The 16,950-nt window shown below is 33.7% G+C and overlaps 2 protein-coding genes and 1 long non-coding RNA gene across 9 annotated transcripts; 1 reads left to right on the top strand and 2 right to left on the bottom strand.

Moving 5' to 3' along the window:
• Window positions 1-4,159: 4,159 nt before the first annotated feature.
• Window positions 4,160-5,399, bottom strand: LOC135123026 (uncharacterized). 5 transcript variants are annotated; one of them, XM_064047522.1, is made up of 5 exons: window positions 5,309-5,399; window positions 5,195-5,257; window positions 5,013-5,146; window positions 4,870-4,961; window positions 4,160-4,817 (listed from the first exon to the last, which is right to left on the bottom strand). In XM_064047522.1, coding segments are annotated over exons 2-5 (834 nt in total). In that variant the 5' UTR covers window positions 5,197-5,257; window positions 5,309-5,399; the 3' UTR covers window positions 4,160-4,211. The 5 variants fall into 5 exon arrangements, with proteins under 5 accessions (XP_063903592.1, XP_063903594.1, XP_063903591.1 ...); XM_064047524.1 differs by having other exon boundaries at window positions 5,013-5,152; window positions 5,209-5,257; XM_064047521.1 differs by having other exon boundaries at window positions 5,195-5,399.
• A 965-nt stretch (window positions 5,400-6,364) lies between these two features.
• LOC135123773 (zinc finger Y-chromosomal protein-like) lies at window positions 6,365-7,318 on the top strand. Its single transcript, XM_064048650.1, has 2 exons — window positions 6,365-6,413; window positions 6,609-7,318. The coding sequence occupies exons 1-2, from the start codon at window positions 6,365-6,367 to the stop codon at window positions 7,316-7,318; spliced, it is 759 nt and encodes a 252-aa protein (XP_063904720.1).
• A 5,551-nt stretch (window positions 7,319-12,869) lies between these two features.
• LOC135123434 (uncharacterized) lies at window positions 12,870-15,500 on the bottom strand. 3 transcript variants are annotated; one of them, XR_010279611.1, is made up of 3 exons: window positions 15,400-15,500; window positions 13,139-13,847; window positions 12,870-13,076 (listed from the first exon to the last, which is right to left on the bottom strand). It is a non-coding gene; the product is annotated as an uncharacterized LOC135123434 (long non-coding RNA). The 3 variants fall into 3 exon arrangements; XR_010279612.1 differs by lacking the exon at window positions 15,400-15,500 and adding an exon at window positions 14,802-15,051; XR_010279613.1 differs by lacking the exon at window positions 15,400-15,500 and adding an exon at window positions 14,651-14,782.
• Between the last annotated feature and the right edge of the window lie 1,450 nt (window positions 15,501-16,950).

Here is a 16,950-nt window from a genome sequence, read left to right as displayed (position 1 = left end):
TTCATTAATTTGTTTGAGTCACCCTGCATATGCAAATCCAAAAATATGAATGGAATGATAAATCACAAGTACAGACTCATCATATTTTGTACATTTTAGATACGATTTATTCGGCAAACTTTTGAGCTGACGTCATCAGTTTTTTGTAGAAGATAACCAAATATATTTTGACTAAAAATTTATTATGCTTTTTATAACCTTAAAACATCTGCAAGATTTCAAAGCATTCGGTTTTGTAGTTCCTGATTAAATCAATAAAATAAATGTACGCATTCATTAATTTTTTTGAGTCACCCTGTATATGCAAATCGAAAAAATTTGAATGGAATGATAAATCACAAGAAGAGACTCACCATATTTTGTTCATTTTAGATAGGATTTATTCAGCAAAATTTTGTGGTGACGTCATAAATTTTTTAGGGGGGACGACCAAATACGTTTTGATCAAAAATTTACCATGCTTATGATAATTTTAAAATATCTTCAAGATTTCGAAGCATTCGGTTTTGTAGTTCCTGAGTAAATCAGTAAAATAAATTTACGCTTTCATTTATTTTCTTGAATCACCCTGTATATGCAAATCCAAAAAATATGAATGGAGTGATAGATCACAAGTACAGACTGATCATATTTTGTACATTTTAGATATGATTTATTCGGCAAACTTTCGAGCTGACGTCATCAAGTTTTTGGAGGGGATAAGCAAATATATTTTGACTAAATATTTATTATGGTCTTTATGACCTTAAAACATCTGCAAGATTTCAGAGCATTCGGTTTTGTAGTTCCTGATTAAATCAATAAAATATATTTACGCATTCATTAATTTTTTTGAGTCACTCTGTATATGCAAATCCAAAAAATATGAATGGAGTGATAGATCACAAGTACAGACTCATCATATTTTGTACATTTTAGATATGATTTATTCCACAAACTTTTGAGCTGACGTCACCAAGTTTTTGGAGGGGATAAGCAAATATTTTTTGACTAAAGATTTATGATGCTCTTTATAGCCTTAAAACATCTGCAACATTTCAAAGCATTCTGGTTAGCAGATTAAAAATTAAATTTCAAAATGTTGTTTTATAATTTTGATTTTTTTTCCAAAAATCTGGACGTTTCGGGTGAAAAGTCGATTCAGAGTTGTAAACTACATGTGTAGGACTATGTTATTTTATACAATTGAAAACCCATTTACTATGTACAATTTTGAAGTGACGTCATCGCATTAGTGGTGGGGATGATTAGACAAATTTTGGTTAGCGTTTTACCATCTACATGATATTCTTAATATAAGTACAAAATTTCACAACAATCGGTCGAGTACTTTCGGAGATTATCTGTCTAATAAAAATCGGGGGGCAGACGGACAGACGGACAGACGGACGGACAGACGGACGGACAGACGGACGGACAGACGGACAGACAGACGGAAATGGGAGACCTATTTCTTCGTCTTCTAGGGGTCATGAAAGATCGAGAAAACGTAAAAGTAGAGAGTCGGCTGACGGACTCGATTACAATACTTCCTTTGCTTACGCTCGGGAAGTAAAAAGGGCAAAATGTAATTGTAATGTAGTTGTAATACCTAATCTGATTTTGAGACGAATAGCAATCATTTTTTTTTATTTAAACTATCTTTAACAATGTTTAAGTACTGACAGAAAGCTTCAGTGTAGAAAATGATGGCAGCTATTTAAAATACATTGAGGGTTTCGGTGAACAGGTGATTAAATGGCTTAATATTAGTGGACCCCATTATCTTTATTAAAATGTTATTTTCCTGAAAAATGTCCCCCCTACTTCAGGGGATTTTCGTTCAAGTTGGCAGCACTGCACACAAGCGCAGAGCGCAATTTGATTGGTTGAAAACTCAACGTCAACGGATGATATAAACGACGCATACCTTCGCTGCAGATTTATCTTAAAACGGCAACGTCAACGGCAAACAACAACATCAGCGACAAGTTTATTTTGTCAACATAGAACTTAGGCAACTGTTACAATTTCGGCCACAAAATCTTGGACAGTTGTGTCATTCCAGTAACATAAGCTCTAAAACAGGCTTTACGTACTTATAACCTCAAATTTGCAATGTTTGTCATTTTGACGTAGACTGGAATGTGGATGCATGGCCGACTAGTATAAAGATTATGGCCTGTCCAAGAGGTACGATACGTGTTGCCATCTATTAATAATTACACTTAATAATTTAGCAAAATTTTAATTTGACTTGACATTATGGGACTTCAAAACGTGTAATGGTGGTTTGTTTGGGTATGAATGCCTTTGTGCCTTTCAAAAGGTGTTAATAATTCTTTTGTCGATTTTGAATTATTAATAGATGGCAGCACGTATGGTACCTTTGGCATTCCTTTGGACAGGCCATAATCTTTATACTAGTCGGCCATGGTGGATGATGAGTTGATGACGTATGTCACAATTTATTTTATAAAAGTGTCAATAACTATGACAATAAAGCGTAGACTACATCGTGTTTTTTTAAATGACAGAAAAATACTGCCCAAGATTTTCTGGCCGAAACTGTACATTTGTAAATGTTATGTATATCGATAAACTCGGTTGGGTTTTAATATATTTTTTTAAACAAAGCAGTTGCTAAGCTAAAGTGTAAAATGTTTTTAATTTATACAGTTATGATTTTTTTTTAATATAAATACCTAAGCTAAAATAGAGGCGGATTCAGAAACGACAGGTACAAAAGTACGTTATTTTATAAAATGCAAATAGTGACTATTAATGTTTGTGATTTTTTTTTGGGTGGCGACATATTTATACTTTTATAATGGCACACCTGATTGTCAACTTGACATTTATGACACCAACTCAGTAGCTGCCATCTTCTCAACACGTTTGTTAAGCGTTCTTTAGTGCTGTTAAATAGCAATTTAAAAAAATAACCTTAACAGTTGGATATTACTCCGAATTGTCGGAATATTTAACTGGATATTTTTGAGCCATCGATTTACAATCAACACTACATATGTTAAAATTGACAACCGTGAACTGACATACTAGCCTGCCAATATTTCGCCCTGGCATTTGCAAAAAAATACCTTCAATAAAATAAAACATCAAAATATTCGCAACTAACACTTCAGTTTAGTAAATTAATACAAACACGAAAATATAAAATTAGCTAGGTATAATTTATATATGCTAAAATGTATTGGACTGATTTGGACAAGGATGTTACAGAAATGGAAAAATATGACGCACATGGTTCTTAAAGTATGACCTTAAATTTAAAAATTGTGTAGAATTTAGAGACAAAAAAATAAGAAACAAACCATAACCAAAATTAAAAGAAGGCATTGTGGGTTGCATAACGTATATAAATTCATGATGCAATAACGAATAAACGCCAATAATGCCTTGTACACTGTAACAAATACCGCAAAATCTATTCCTATTTCATTCAGGTCTATTAATTTATTTTGTCCATTCGTTAGTCTAACCTCACTTTTTGCAGCAGAAAAAAAAAACAGTTTAAAAAAAAGGACTTCCTGGTCTCACTTTTTCAATTGTGCCGACTTGTGGAACCATTCCAGTGTCACAATTGTCCAAATTTTCAAATACATTTGCGACACCACAGACTCAACCATGATCCGAAAGAATTCAATGAACAATTAAACAGATGCACAAAGTGCCATTTTGAAACCTACTCGAAATATGTCCTGCTCAGACACACCTACAACAAATGTAATTCACAAATCCAAGGTTTCCAATGTACCATAATTCAAGCGGAAGCCATGTTTCGGTGAAACATGTACCTGAAGATGAGATTCAGTGGTTTGAATGTGAGCAGTGTCCGTTGAGATATAAGTTAAGCAAGTACTCGAGGAAACATGTGGTGGCGAAAGAAGGAAGGAAGAAGTAAAAAAATTCAGTTTAAGTGATAAACTGTTTTAGACAAGGAGCTTGTAGATGACGTGAAAGTTTGGAATTTTCGGAAAAAATGTCTCATATATGCAACCAATTATACACACGAGTGAGTTGCACGCGAAAACATTCTTTGAACAGATTTCGCTACAAGTACTTTTTCGTTCTTGAATTTTTATTTTACAAAATTTAATTTTCTAATTAACCTGATTTCTGGATTATGCAACCAACAATACATCACAAGTAACCAAAATAATTTGTACTCATTTTATTAACAATTTAGGGTATAATATTGTGTATAACACTTAACACGGTTTTTGATTCTTGTCGTCGCCATCCGTACTTGTTATATAATACACAGTATAGGCTTTTTTGAGTACTTGATGGATCCCATGGTGCCAATCAATTTTTAAATTCTTCTTCAAATACTCTAGATACTTTTGTACAAAAAATCTGTTCAATTCATGTACATTGGGGTGTTTGAGGTACTCGTCAACATCCATCCACATACACTTATCAATTTCTCTCTCACATTTCTCAATGTCTGAGCTCAAAGGCTTCAAACTAATCACTGTGTATATATCTGAGCAACCAAACATCCCATAATGGCCTTGTCTTAAAGTAAGAACGGTTTGGAATTCAGTTTCCACCCCTGTTTCCTCCCACACTTCTCTGATGGCAGCATCCACTAAATTTTCGCCCGGTTCCACATAACCCCCTGGTAGTTTCCAATGGGGTACTTGGTAATATTTTTCACTCACAACTAAAATTTTATTTTGGTCGTTAATAACAACAGCACCCACCCCAATCATAGTGTGTGCGTATGGAGGTATGTTACAATTCTCCTCCACAGGAAGCCATAAATACATCATCACGAAATCATCTTTGGCATGGTGGTAGCGAAAACCTTTCTACAAACATAATTTGATAAATTTAATACACAAACCAAACAAAACGCGTTACTTTAACCAAAACCGGAACCCAGTCTGACTGGTCTAAATGAACTTTGAACCAAATCCCCCTCCGCCCGTCGTCTCTCCATTTCTTAATTGAATCTACAACGCAATTTATTAATGGATTGGAGGGACGTTTGTGGAAATCATCACTATCTACTTTATCTCCAAAATCGGATATATTGCACGGTTCCGACTCAGAATGCACAGTCACCCCATTGAATCGGTCGAGCCTTCCAGAGAAAGTGGTGGGCAAGTGGTTGGTCATTATGCTGGAGTTTGTCGCCCTAGAACTATACATTATATAATCAGGCCTGATTGTTATGCAATTTTACATTAATGCGACTACATTACGAAGCACAGTGTGTGGAAGACGGCGATTGGTGTTTTGACTTAAGCTACATGGATGGAAAAATTTAAACAAAATATTAACTAATAAACGCATTTACTTGATTGTCTGATTTCTGATTGAGCTTATCACATGAATGTCACGTTCTACTTAACGATATCAGCATAATTGCTACTTAAAAAAATGTTTATTTATACTTAAATGTCAAGTGCAGCTGACGTCTGACGTATTTTTGACAGTTGAAATTGACAGCGGAGCACGTGGATTGAGTAAAACAAAAATAAAAATTCACTGCATAATAAGCATTTAGCTTATCCTAGATTTCTTTTCTTATTACAAGTTTTGAAATTATTATTCTTAGAGGACAATACAGGAATTTTACTGCAGTTTATTGTTTTTGTAATTGTTTTATACTCAAAGCGTAATCTCACACAATAACACCATAGATTAATATAGATGCGACATACAGGCTGATTTTGCAAAAACCTTGTTTAACTATAATTGTAATTCGTGTGACCTGAATGAAAGTGAAGGAAACAATAAGCAGCTTGTAATATTCTGGTAAATCTAGTGTCAATTTGTCGAAAATAAAACGCGTCGTTAAAAATATTATGACATTTTTTCTATGTAGTTAATTTTATTCCTAGTTAAAAACACACACTGCTGCCAACATAAATTGAGGATGGACGAGAGTAATAATAATAATAATGAATATACATTGTATATTCCTTTTTTAATGGTACTATCCAAAACTTGACAGGACATGCCAACTCTATAAGTAATTCTTTTTATTTTCAATCGCACAGTACTTGTCACTCATACTCGGACTTCATTATTTAGTCTAAAAAAATATCACATTTTACATTAAAAAATGTTTTGATACTAATCAACCAAAAAATAATGAACAAACGAAACAATTCCATAGGAAAAACATAACCTAGTCACAAAACACACAGCTACACAAAGCGGAAAGAAGCGCAGAAACGCAAAAGCGTGTTGTTTGCGCATTTGAGGTTAGAAATAACACATGCATAGAAACCACGTGATGTTTTAGTTTGTCATCACGACCGAGTTGCTTGCGTTTATTTACTGCAACACATTAATTTTCAAAAATATACATATAAACAAGTGGTTACCAGTATTTTCAGCTACAAAAATGGAAGCAGACAAGTTTTCAATAAAATCTGAGGAAAAGCGACTACAATGTAAGTACCTTGTTCATTGTATACATTAGGAGATACTATACCGGGTGGTGATTTTTGACGATTTAAATGCCATTTTTCACGTCTACTAGATCATTGTTAATAGCGAATTATTTAAATTTTATTATTGCGTTATGTAAGAACCAAATGAAGATAAAGACAAAGTTGTCTATATACATAATATTTTTTTTATTTTAGATGTAAACAGGGACTTGAAAACTAAGCAGTCGGCCTCACATCAAAACGAAAATAGTGCCCTTGAATCCAAAACAAAAACTGAGTTATTTAACAAACCGATCAAAAGTGAACACAGTGATAAGTATAAATGTACTCAGTGCTCCTACCACACTAAATTTCGGAGCAATCTTGCAACGCACAGTCAAAAACACTCATCGGATTGGTTAAAATGCGACACGTGCCCTTTCAAAACTAAATACCGTGCGAATTTACGACACCACAAATCCCTAAAACACGACCCAAAAACTAATAATACGAAGTTTTATTGCGAATATTGTGCATACTTTAGTGATAATTCTCGCTATTTGCGTAGGCACCAGCAAAGACAGCATGAAAATGCAGAAAATGTTAATCCTGTTAAAATCGAAGGTGAAGTTCAAAAAGTAGCTGAAAAGAAGTACCACTGCGAGCATTGTCCTTTTAGAACTACGCGACCAAGCACTTTGAGAGATCACCGTTTGACGCATACAAGTCCTGAAAATATTAGTTGGTTTTCTTGTACTCGGTGCGATTATAAAGCGAAAAGAAAGAATACGTTACAAAGGCACATTGTGGAGCGACATTTGCAGAAATGGGTTTATTGTGCCCTTTGCGAATATCAAGCGGCGAGTAAGAGAATTTTGGCCGTTCATTTTCAGCGTATGCACACCATAAATCCGGTTACCAAATGAAATTGATCCTTTTTACAGTTTTATAGTTATTTTCGTACTAGTAGAATTTGTTTTCTGAATAATATGTTGTTTTGTTGTATTGTTCGATGTATAACTTGTTTCAATATTATTTTATATGTTGGAGGATGTTAAAAATGTAATGTTTCTACCGATTTTTCGTTGTTTTTTTTCCTAATAAAAAATACTTCAATAATAATGTAAGAATAATGTATCAGTTAAAACACCACAAGAACACACACTTGAGAGTGCGTCGTTTCTGCCCGACGAACAAAATTTCCTCACTATTATCCGTTCACGATCTTTATATAAGTAGTAGGGTTGGCCATGAAAATCTAGTGAGTTTGTTGGTATTCGATGCAGAAAAATAAAAATTCCCTGAACTTTTTTCGTTAGGTTATGTTTTATTAGATTAAAGGTTAAAAAATATGCCAGAAATATAAACATTGTTGCCGATACTTTCAGTTTTCAGTAGGAATGACCAAGTTAACGGAATCAATTTCTTAGAAAGCATAAAACTTTACGCTATTTTAAACAGTTATTCGGCTTTTTGTAAGTGTTTATTCATATGTAAGGAACAAACACAAAAATTTCACTTAAAGATTGTTTTTATATGAATGGGGGTTCTACATACGACTATTGTCGCATGCCACATTTAGCATCTCATTATTCTCTAGTATTTGTTAAGATGGGACTGATTTTGGCAAAATGAGATATCCTCTAAGAAAGTAGAGGGTGGGAGGGCGGGGCTAGTATTTGATAAGATAAGACAGATTTTGGCACTTTTGACACTTTTCAACCATTTTCGAAAATTATCTAGAGTCTGGTCAGGTGCATGAAATAAGAAATAAATTTTATAATAAATAGTATAACAAAAAAATTTATGTTTAGCGTTTTTTTTTACTTTTTTACTTTTTTCGCATCCTAGATTCTATTAGTTTCCACTTCCACTCGACACAAGAACATAATTAGCCCCGCCCACCCACCCTGCCTTCTTTTCAGAGATTGATTTTATCCGATGTGAATGAAATTAATGGTCTCATACTGAACAGAAATAAAATTAGTCGGTAGAATAAGAAGAATAGTACTTGCTAAGATGAGACTGATCTTAGCGGAGCTGGTATTTGTTAAGATAAGACGGATTTTGGTATTTTTAACATTTTCAATCATTTTTCGATTATTTTCGAAAATTATCCAGAGTCTGGTCAGGTGCATGAAATAAGAAATAAATTTTATAGCAAATATGTAGTATAATAAAAAAAAATATGATTAGCAATTTTTTTTAAATTTTTTTCACATCCTAGACTCTAATAGTTTCCATTCCCACTCGACAGAAGAACATAATGAGCCCCGCCCACCCACCCTGTCTCCTTTTCAGAGATTGATTTTATATTAAATTTTAATATAACAATACGAACGTATTTTTTTGGAAATAACTCAATTAATTGCAATAATAGACCTCTGAAATGTGAAATGACAACTTAAAGACTAAAGATGGTATAAAATCACAACCAGAACTCTCGTGAGAGTTGCTCTCGTGGACACGTACCCTAAAGATGAACGTTCTAGGAAATATTTGAAACAATTTTCAGGAGAAGACAGATGTATAATGATAATAGTCATCGTTTTTTGTTATTAAGAGACACCACAAAAATTCTCGAGTAATGGAAAACTTATGTTTTGTAGCGCTTAAGATCAGAATGATTTTGAAATTTCAAATTTCGCGCGGATGGTACACTTTTCTTCGGGTAGATTTAATGACTTTCCTGTCACTCAGTCTCTCACCGCTAGTTCTTGCTAAGATAAGACTGAACAATATTAAGAGTAGTCATTGCAATGAAGAGCGGGTGGGTGGGCGGGGCCACTATTTGTTGATAAGACTCAGTAGAAAAAAGCTAAACCCAGCCCTGCCCACGGCCTTTATCCCACTTTGCTGACTTATTTTATTTTCTGTAAAATGGAAATTGCATTCCATTTTGACAAGCGGTAGAGTCTAAAACTTAAAACAAAGTCAAAAGTGGCCCCGCCCACCTACCCCTTTCCGGTTTTGATGACTCATTGTATTGGCTCTGCGACAAAAGTTGAATTTTATATTGACAAATAATAATAGAACCTAGGATGACGTTTTTTTTGTTTTATTTTTCACTATTTTTTTTTCCCAAAAACGACAACTGCAAACGCCGCCCTTCTCCGGGATTTATTAAAGTGGGTGGAGCTTGTGCGAGTGGGAAGAGTATCGGTTATATTGTGTTTTAAATATGATTCCCACGTCTGGTAGGCTGATTTAACACCAGTATAATACTTTCTAGATACCCTATTGAACAATTAATCTATTTTCTTACTGACGGTTTAATGGATTTGCCTAAGATTCTAATAGGAAAATAACGTTGTCGTCGACTATCGATTTCAAGAGTAGTCACTAGATTGAAGAGGGGACGGGCGGGTGGACAGGGCTTATAAGACTGTGTAGGAAAATATTAATCTTAGGTCCGCCCACCCACCCGTTCTCTCATTTAAATTTACTTTTGCAGTAAGAATAAATGTTATAGCAAATAGTATAATAAAAAAATACGATTATGGCTTTTTTTACTTTTACATTTTTTTCCAATAAGTTTCCACTGCCACACGACAGAAGAAAATAATTAACTCCGCCCACCAACCCCACCTCTATTTCAATAATTGATTTGATCTGATCAGAATGAACGGTGAATCTTATATTGAACAGAAATAAGATTAGTCGTTAAAGTGAAAAGTCCGCGGGTGGGCCGGGCTAATACTTGCTAAGATAAAATTGATTTTGGCAGATGACATATCCTCAAGAAAGTAGAGGGCGGGTGGGCGGGGCTAATTCTTGCTAAGGTAAGCTTGAATTTGGCAAATGACCTACCCTCTAAAAAAATAAAGGGCGGGCGAGCGGGGCATTAAGAGTAGTCACTGGGTGGGGCAATTATTTGCTTATAAGACTCTGTAGAAAAAAGCTAAACTCAGCCCCGCCCACCGGATTTATCCATTTCACTGACTTATCTTATTTACTGTAAAATAGGAATTGAAATCCAATTTGACAAGCGGTGGAATCTAAGACTTAAAACAATGTAAAAAGTGGCCCTGCCCACCCACCCCTGTTCCATTTTGATCACTCAGTTTATTGGTTCTGCGATGGAGGTTGGATTTTATATTGACAAATAATACATAATCTATTTTTTTTTTTAATTTTATTTTTTACAAAATTTTAATTCTTTTTTCGAAAAGCGGCTCTGCCGTCAACGTTTACACTTAAATGATAAAAAATCACATAAAGTAACCCAATTACAATCACCGCCCCTCACCTCGGGGATAGTGAAATGATTTATTAATGTGGGTGGAGCTAGTGCGAGTGGGAGGAGTATCGGTTATATTGTTTTTTAAATATGATTCCCATGTCTGGTATGCTGATTTAACACCAGTTTAATACTTCTGGATACCTTATTGAACAATTTATCTCTTTTCTCATCAACACTTTAATGGATTTTCCTAACATTCTAATAATAATGTTGTTAGGTGGGTGGGCCTATTGCTTGCTTATAAGACTCTGCACGAAAAAGTAAAACTTGGCCCCGCCCACCCACCCACCCGTTCTCTCATTTTATTTTCTTCTGAACTACAAAAGTAAATTTTATAGCAAATAATATAATAAAAATGTACGATTATGGCTTTTTTACTTTTTTCACATCGTAGACCAAATTAGTTTCCACTCCCACATAACAGAAGAAAATAAATAAGCCCACCCACCCGCCCCGCCTCCATTTCAATGATTGGTTTTATCTGGTCAGAATGAACGGTGGACCTTATACTGAACAGAAACAAAATTAGTCTTAGAGTGAAAAGTCCGCGGGTGGGCGGGGCTACTACTTGCTAAGATAAGACTGATTTTGGCAAATAATGAACCCTCTAAGAAAATAGATGAATATGGATACCCTAGATTGTCCACAATATTGTCGAATATTAGGAATATAGAAATCAATTTAAATTCCACCCATCGATCAGCGGTTAACAAAACGGCGGGAAAGTGACTTAGATTCTCTATGCTCTAGATGTCCTCTAAACTCCGTAGATTCTCTACATTATTTTCTCTGGATTACCACTCCCTAGATTGTCTAGGCTGTCTAGGTTTTCTAAAGATATCAATGTTCTCTAAGATCTCTATAACCTAAACTTGACAGATTTTATAGATCTTCTGGACATTCTAGCTTCTATAGGCTAAACTTAGAGTCTAATCGATTTGAATTCTCTAGTTTCTCTAGGCTATCTCTAGTTTCCAGATATTATACTCTATAGATTGATACTGCCGCTTCTTTGGACTCTACAGTTTCTAAACCCTCTAGGTGCTACAGATTTTGTAAAGTTTCTAAATATTTTAGATTCTCTATGCTCTGGACATCTGCTAAACTCTGTAGATTATTTTCTCTAGGTTCTTAATCCCTAAATTGTGTAGACTTTCTAAAATCTGCATATTCTCTGATAAGTTCTCTATAATGTAGACTTGCTAGATTTTATAAATTTTTTGGGCTCTCTAGCTACTATAGGCTCTATGATAAACCATTTGGACCCTAAGCGCTTTGAATTCTCTAGTTTCTACCAACCATTACTTTTAGAAAAAACCTTTAAAAGCATGAAGAGTTGTTTACCGTGCTCCAAGGATTTATGTCTTTTTTCTTGGCGCTAAATTTAATATTTAAACCGGGACACTAAATGTCAAATGATTTACTGTTTTTTATATTTATGATCGTATCTTGGACTTTAGTACCGGATGCCTCAGACGACATAAAAACGTTTACAATATTAGGTTAGAGTTAGATATTAACGATAAAAATTAGAAGTATCACAGCTATTGTTAAGATCTTTGTTTCGATTGTGGTGTCGGTTCCACGATGTGTCAATGATTTTCCACATGGTTTTAGTTTTATTGCTAACCGATCTGATTGTACTCAGTATTAAGAGCGATAAGGGTTGTTTATTCTACTGCTCGAAGATAAATGTTTATCTGTTGGTATCCCTCTGTATAATTTGTGGTCTGTATATAGTGTATTCAGTGTTGCCTAATGTTCAATCACAAGCCGTCTTCGCTCTAATACGAAGATGTTCCACTCGGGATTCGGGCACCAAATTTTTAATGTGGTGGAAAAAGAAATATTTCGAGGGCAGATTGAGACATAATACTCGCCAACTCGGTGTAAACACACAGGTTATATTTAAAATGTTTAATTATAACGTTAACCGCTGAGTTTCTGCCTCTGATATGTGTTAACTTTGGGCATTTATATTTTATGAAGACACTTTGAAAATAAAATCCGCGACCGGTTAATTGTTAATGATTTTGAAATTTTCAGAATTTCAATTTGTTTAATTTAAAATGGCAAATTATTTGAGTCTCATTGGTGATTAAGTACAGGTTTTTTGTTGTTTTTTAAATTTACATTCACCGTCACATTTCACTTGTTAATTAATTTTTATTCAACATTTTTTTCAACTAATGACCATAAGAATCACATTCTAGATTTTAAGAGACAGAAACATCTATGCTCATCACAAAATATATTAGTTCATTCTTTTACAGTAACACAAAGAAAAAAATCTTACAAAACTAACATTTTGTTAAAATATTAATCGAACGATATTCCCACGACCATTCCATTGAGAGTTGGGGGCTGGGTTTCTTTCAAGGGTCCCAAAAGGTCCTTGATTTCTTGAAGACGGTTGTCTCTTTTAGGTGGCTGGGTTGTCACTAAAAAAATGAAAACAAAAAACATAAAAAGTTAGGAAACCAGAATTATAAATTTTACTCACACTCTCAACAAAATTCTAGAAATATACAGTCTTCATCGCTTGTTCTGTAGTTGTTCAGAACCATAACTTCATGAGAATGCTAAAATCAATATAAAACTATTTTCAATTTTTTACCTTCATTATTTCTCTTCATTTATCCGTTGTAGTGGGGCGTGCCATTTCTTTCTTCTAAATCTTCATCAACATCAGAAAATTTTTGGGGGATTTTGAATGGTAGGTACTGTAGTTTGCCTCGAACGAACAACTGTCGAACACTTAGTGAAAGCCGGCGTTACACGTAAGCGGCGACTTTCGCTAAATGTTCAACAGTTGTCCTCGAGGCTTGTAAAGGAAGGTGAGATGGTTCCAAGGATCCGTCGATTTTCAGGGCCAGTGATTTTTGTAGAAATTACTCCAGCTTGAGTTGGTAATGCACAAAACCCATTAGTAATGCATCGCATGTGAGAGAAGTCGCGGCGGTGTTGCAAACTGTTAAAAACCCACCGAATTTCTAAAGAAGTCGCTATGAATTTTACACAGATGAAGTTTTTTTATTTAAAAAAAATCAATGCAAATTTAAAAACTTCATCATAAATTGTAGTGATTTCTTTAGAAAACGATGCGCTTTTAACAGTCGACAACATGGCCGTGAGGACTCTGTTTTAACATGCATTGCTAAAGAGTGTTATATGCTGCCAACTTAAGGTGAAATAGTTTGTAGATGTGTCCACTGCAACAACATTTATCCTGAATTTATTATCAGTTGTGTATTTGAGTCTCTTAAACGGTGTACGGACAAAATTCATTAAAAAATCTTTTTTTTATATTTTTGAATTTTGGAACTATATTGGATGGATCTTCTATTTCTCTTGACAGTTACAAAATTTAAATTTGAAGAGAAGTTTTGTGTCACTAAAAATCTTCTTCAAGTTGAAATTCTGTATTCTCGTGAAGTGATCTAGTAAAATATTGCTGACAGGGAGATTGTAGTTTTAATTTTTAATAAGTCCGTTTAGTGCTACTTTCTACATTAAAAAACTTTTTAAATGCTAAAACAAAAAGTAAAACAATGTTGTTAATAGAATAAAGATAAAAATAAGATTTGGATGAAAATAGCAACTATACTGAATAACTAATTTTTCTAGGATATCTATTGTTTGATATCTTGATGGTTTCCAAACCTTTTGACAGATTTTCATATATCAATTTGAAGTGTTTATTACTTCATAAATGGTGTATTTTTATCATTTAAGTGTTGATCCTTTTACAAATATCTGATATCTGTATATTTAAAGTAACTGAATCTGTAATTAAATAAACCGATATAATCATATAATCTCAATTTCCAAGTACAATTTTGGACAATTTAAGGACTTTGTATTAAGTCAAAGAGAATATACTTTTATTGACATATTATAAGTCATTTCAAGATACAACGAAGACATATCAAAACTGTTGAAAATGGCTAACAGTTCAACTTGCCGTTGGCAAAAATGTATTTATTATAATCAACAAAACGTTGCAAATTTTTACCTTGACATTCTAATTTTGCATAATGAATCATTCTTCAACCCTGCGTAATGCAAGCGGCAGTTTTAACGGGAAAGATAAGCTTCTTATCACTTGTAAAATATTTTTTGAAATCCGTTTAGGTTTTTGTGTAGGTATGTCAAGAAACACTCACCTAATCACCGACGCATAAACACAAACGTTTAACTATGGAATTTCCAGAATAAAATGCGATAAGAGGGAAATGTTTATTTATACCTCGCACTAAGCGGATTATTTTTTTCTGATAAGATAACAATGCTCTATTTGAAAGGATGTGAAATATTTAGTTACGTGTTTCTGCGAAACGGAAATATTTGAGGCGATAAATAAAATTTTGTGTGACGTTCTATGACACTACGATTTTTAATTTTCAAAAATTTGTAAAAACCGTACTTGAATATGAACTATGAACATTTTTGAACTGTGGGTATTGTTCAAATATTAGTCAATTATTGCATAACACATTTAGTGAATGATGTAATAACGATTAACAAAAAACGTCTTCAAGTTGGCACTGGATGAGCAAGCTGTGGTTGCAAAAGGTTATAAAAATACAAGCACTCTTGAATCGGGCAATATGTCGCAACACATAAGATTAAAATAATAATAATAATAATAATAAACTGATCTCAAAGTAGATTTTCATAATTGCACTTACGGGTAGCTGTGGTGTATGTGATTAGCAAAAAATTTACTTTATAATAAAATTTAGTCATTAAAATTTGACATACCTATTCCAACTTGTCGACACTTTGTTATCAGGAACACTAAAAAGAATGAGGATGAGAGAAGTTTCAGCGACTTTTTATTTTGCTCTAGTTCCACTCCCCTCTACTTGTTGGATGGGTATGTCATTTGAATTCCCTTATCAGTGCTTAATGTAAATATCTAAGGGCCTGACCTTTTTAATTATAATAAAAAAATACCCAATTGGTAAGACAAAAAGTTATAAATAAAGGTACGGTTAGAGTACTATATTTCCAGAATTTCGGAAAAATTTTGATTTCGATTTTATCGATACAGTAAATTACATACTTCTTCCTTAATTTTTTTTAAAACATTTTTCATATACAGAACGTTGTAATTGCCAGCATATTTTTTACGAAACAATTTGGACATTATTAAAATACAGATAAAGTGACAATATAAATTTTCAGTAAGAAAGTCTGGTTAACGATTTACCATGTTCTCGATAACCTTGAATCGTGTTCAAAATTTCAAATCAACCGGTTTTGTAGTTTCTAAGATAATTGTAAAATTTTTATACATAAGGTTAAACGTTAGGGAGTATTACATTATGTTACACATTTTAAATGGGGTTTATGTGGCAAAATTTTGAGATGTCGTCATCAAATTTGAACACACATTTTTTATAACCCTAATAAACCGCAAACAAATAAACAGATAAGAAGAAAATGTTGCGAAAATAAAGATACATGGAAACAAATATAGTCAATATTATCGTTAACGCTTAAAACCGAAATAAAAAATTAGCAATTTTTTCATGTCCATGGAAGAAATATCGGAGCGAAATGCATAGACGGTATTGCAATAAGCTCTTTTTGACTAATGGCTCATTTTCGACTTTTGACTTACTTACAATATGAAAGAATCTAGATCTAGAATAAACAGATTTCTTTTGGTAAAAAATTAGTATGTTTATTATAACCATGATGATATTCATAATACACATATAAAATTTGGCAGCAATCGGTTCGGTAGTTTCAGAGATTATCTGTCTAACAAACAGACAGACAGACAGACAGACAGACAGATAGACAGACGGAAACTAGAGACCTATTTTTTCGTGCTTTCGAGGTCATCACTGTGGTAACTAATTTGATTAAAAAAAATAGGCAACCATGTGCACGTAGACGCTATTGAGTAGTGTATAGTCTGCTTGAGATTTTAGTTATAGAGGTGGTGATGAGAGGGCGGTTTGGTTAGATGGTTAGAAGATGGCGGCATGGCGAAAGCATGTTGAAAGCGCCATTATTGTTTTGTGTTAAAAGGATGGAAGCCTTTGTTTAAAGAAAATTAATCGTAACGTCTACGTCCAATTTTCCCCAACAAGCGCAGCTAATTCTTGCGGCTTTGTAATCGGAAAAGGCGAATTTGTAAACGACGCCAACACGGGTAAATTTAATTAATGAATTAATTAATTTGTAAATTCACCGATCAGGTTAGGATTTTAATCGTTAACGGGTTCTAACACAATTTAACAGACATTTGCTTAGAGTTTTCATGAAATTCACTTAGTCACGACTCGTTTGATTTTTTTT

The sequence above is a fragment of the Zophobas morio genome, unplaced genomic scaffold (genome assembly GCF_036711695.1).
Source record: "Zophobas morio isolate AGI-343-1 ecotype UQ-CSIRO unplaced genomic scaffold, CSIRO_AGI_Zmor_V1 ptg000006l, whole genome shotgun sequence".
In the NCBI taxonomy this organism is placed as follows: domain Eukaryota; kingdom Metazoa; phylum Arthropoda; class Insecta; order Coleoptera; family Tenebrionidae; genus Zophobas; species Zophobas morio.
This window is presented reverse-complemented; position numbering and strand designations above follow the sequence as displayed.

Bases quoted from the DNA above. Each gene is read 5' to 3' on its own strand.
- LOC135123026 (XM_064047521.1), bottom strand. From the start codon at position 5,304: ATGCGTTTATTAGTTAATATTTTGTTTAAATTTTTCCATCCATGTAGC. The intron at 5,147-5,194 runs GTAAAATTGCAT...GTATAGTTCTAG, and splicing joins CGTAATGTAGTCGCATTAAT to GGCGACAAACTCCAGCATAA. The intron at 4,962-5,012 runs GTGATGATTTCC...ATTGCGTTGTAG, and splicing joins TTTTGGAGATAAAGTAGATA to ATTCAATTAAGAAATGGAGA.
- LOC135123773 (XM_064048650.1), top strand. From the start codon at position 6,365: ATGGAAGCAGACAAGTTTTCAATAAAATCTGAGGAAAAGCGACTACAA. The intron at 6,414-6,608 runs GTAAGTACCTTG...TTTTTATTTTAG, and splicing joins TGAGGAAAAGCGACTACAAT to ATGTAAACAGGGACTTGAAA.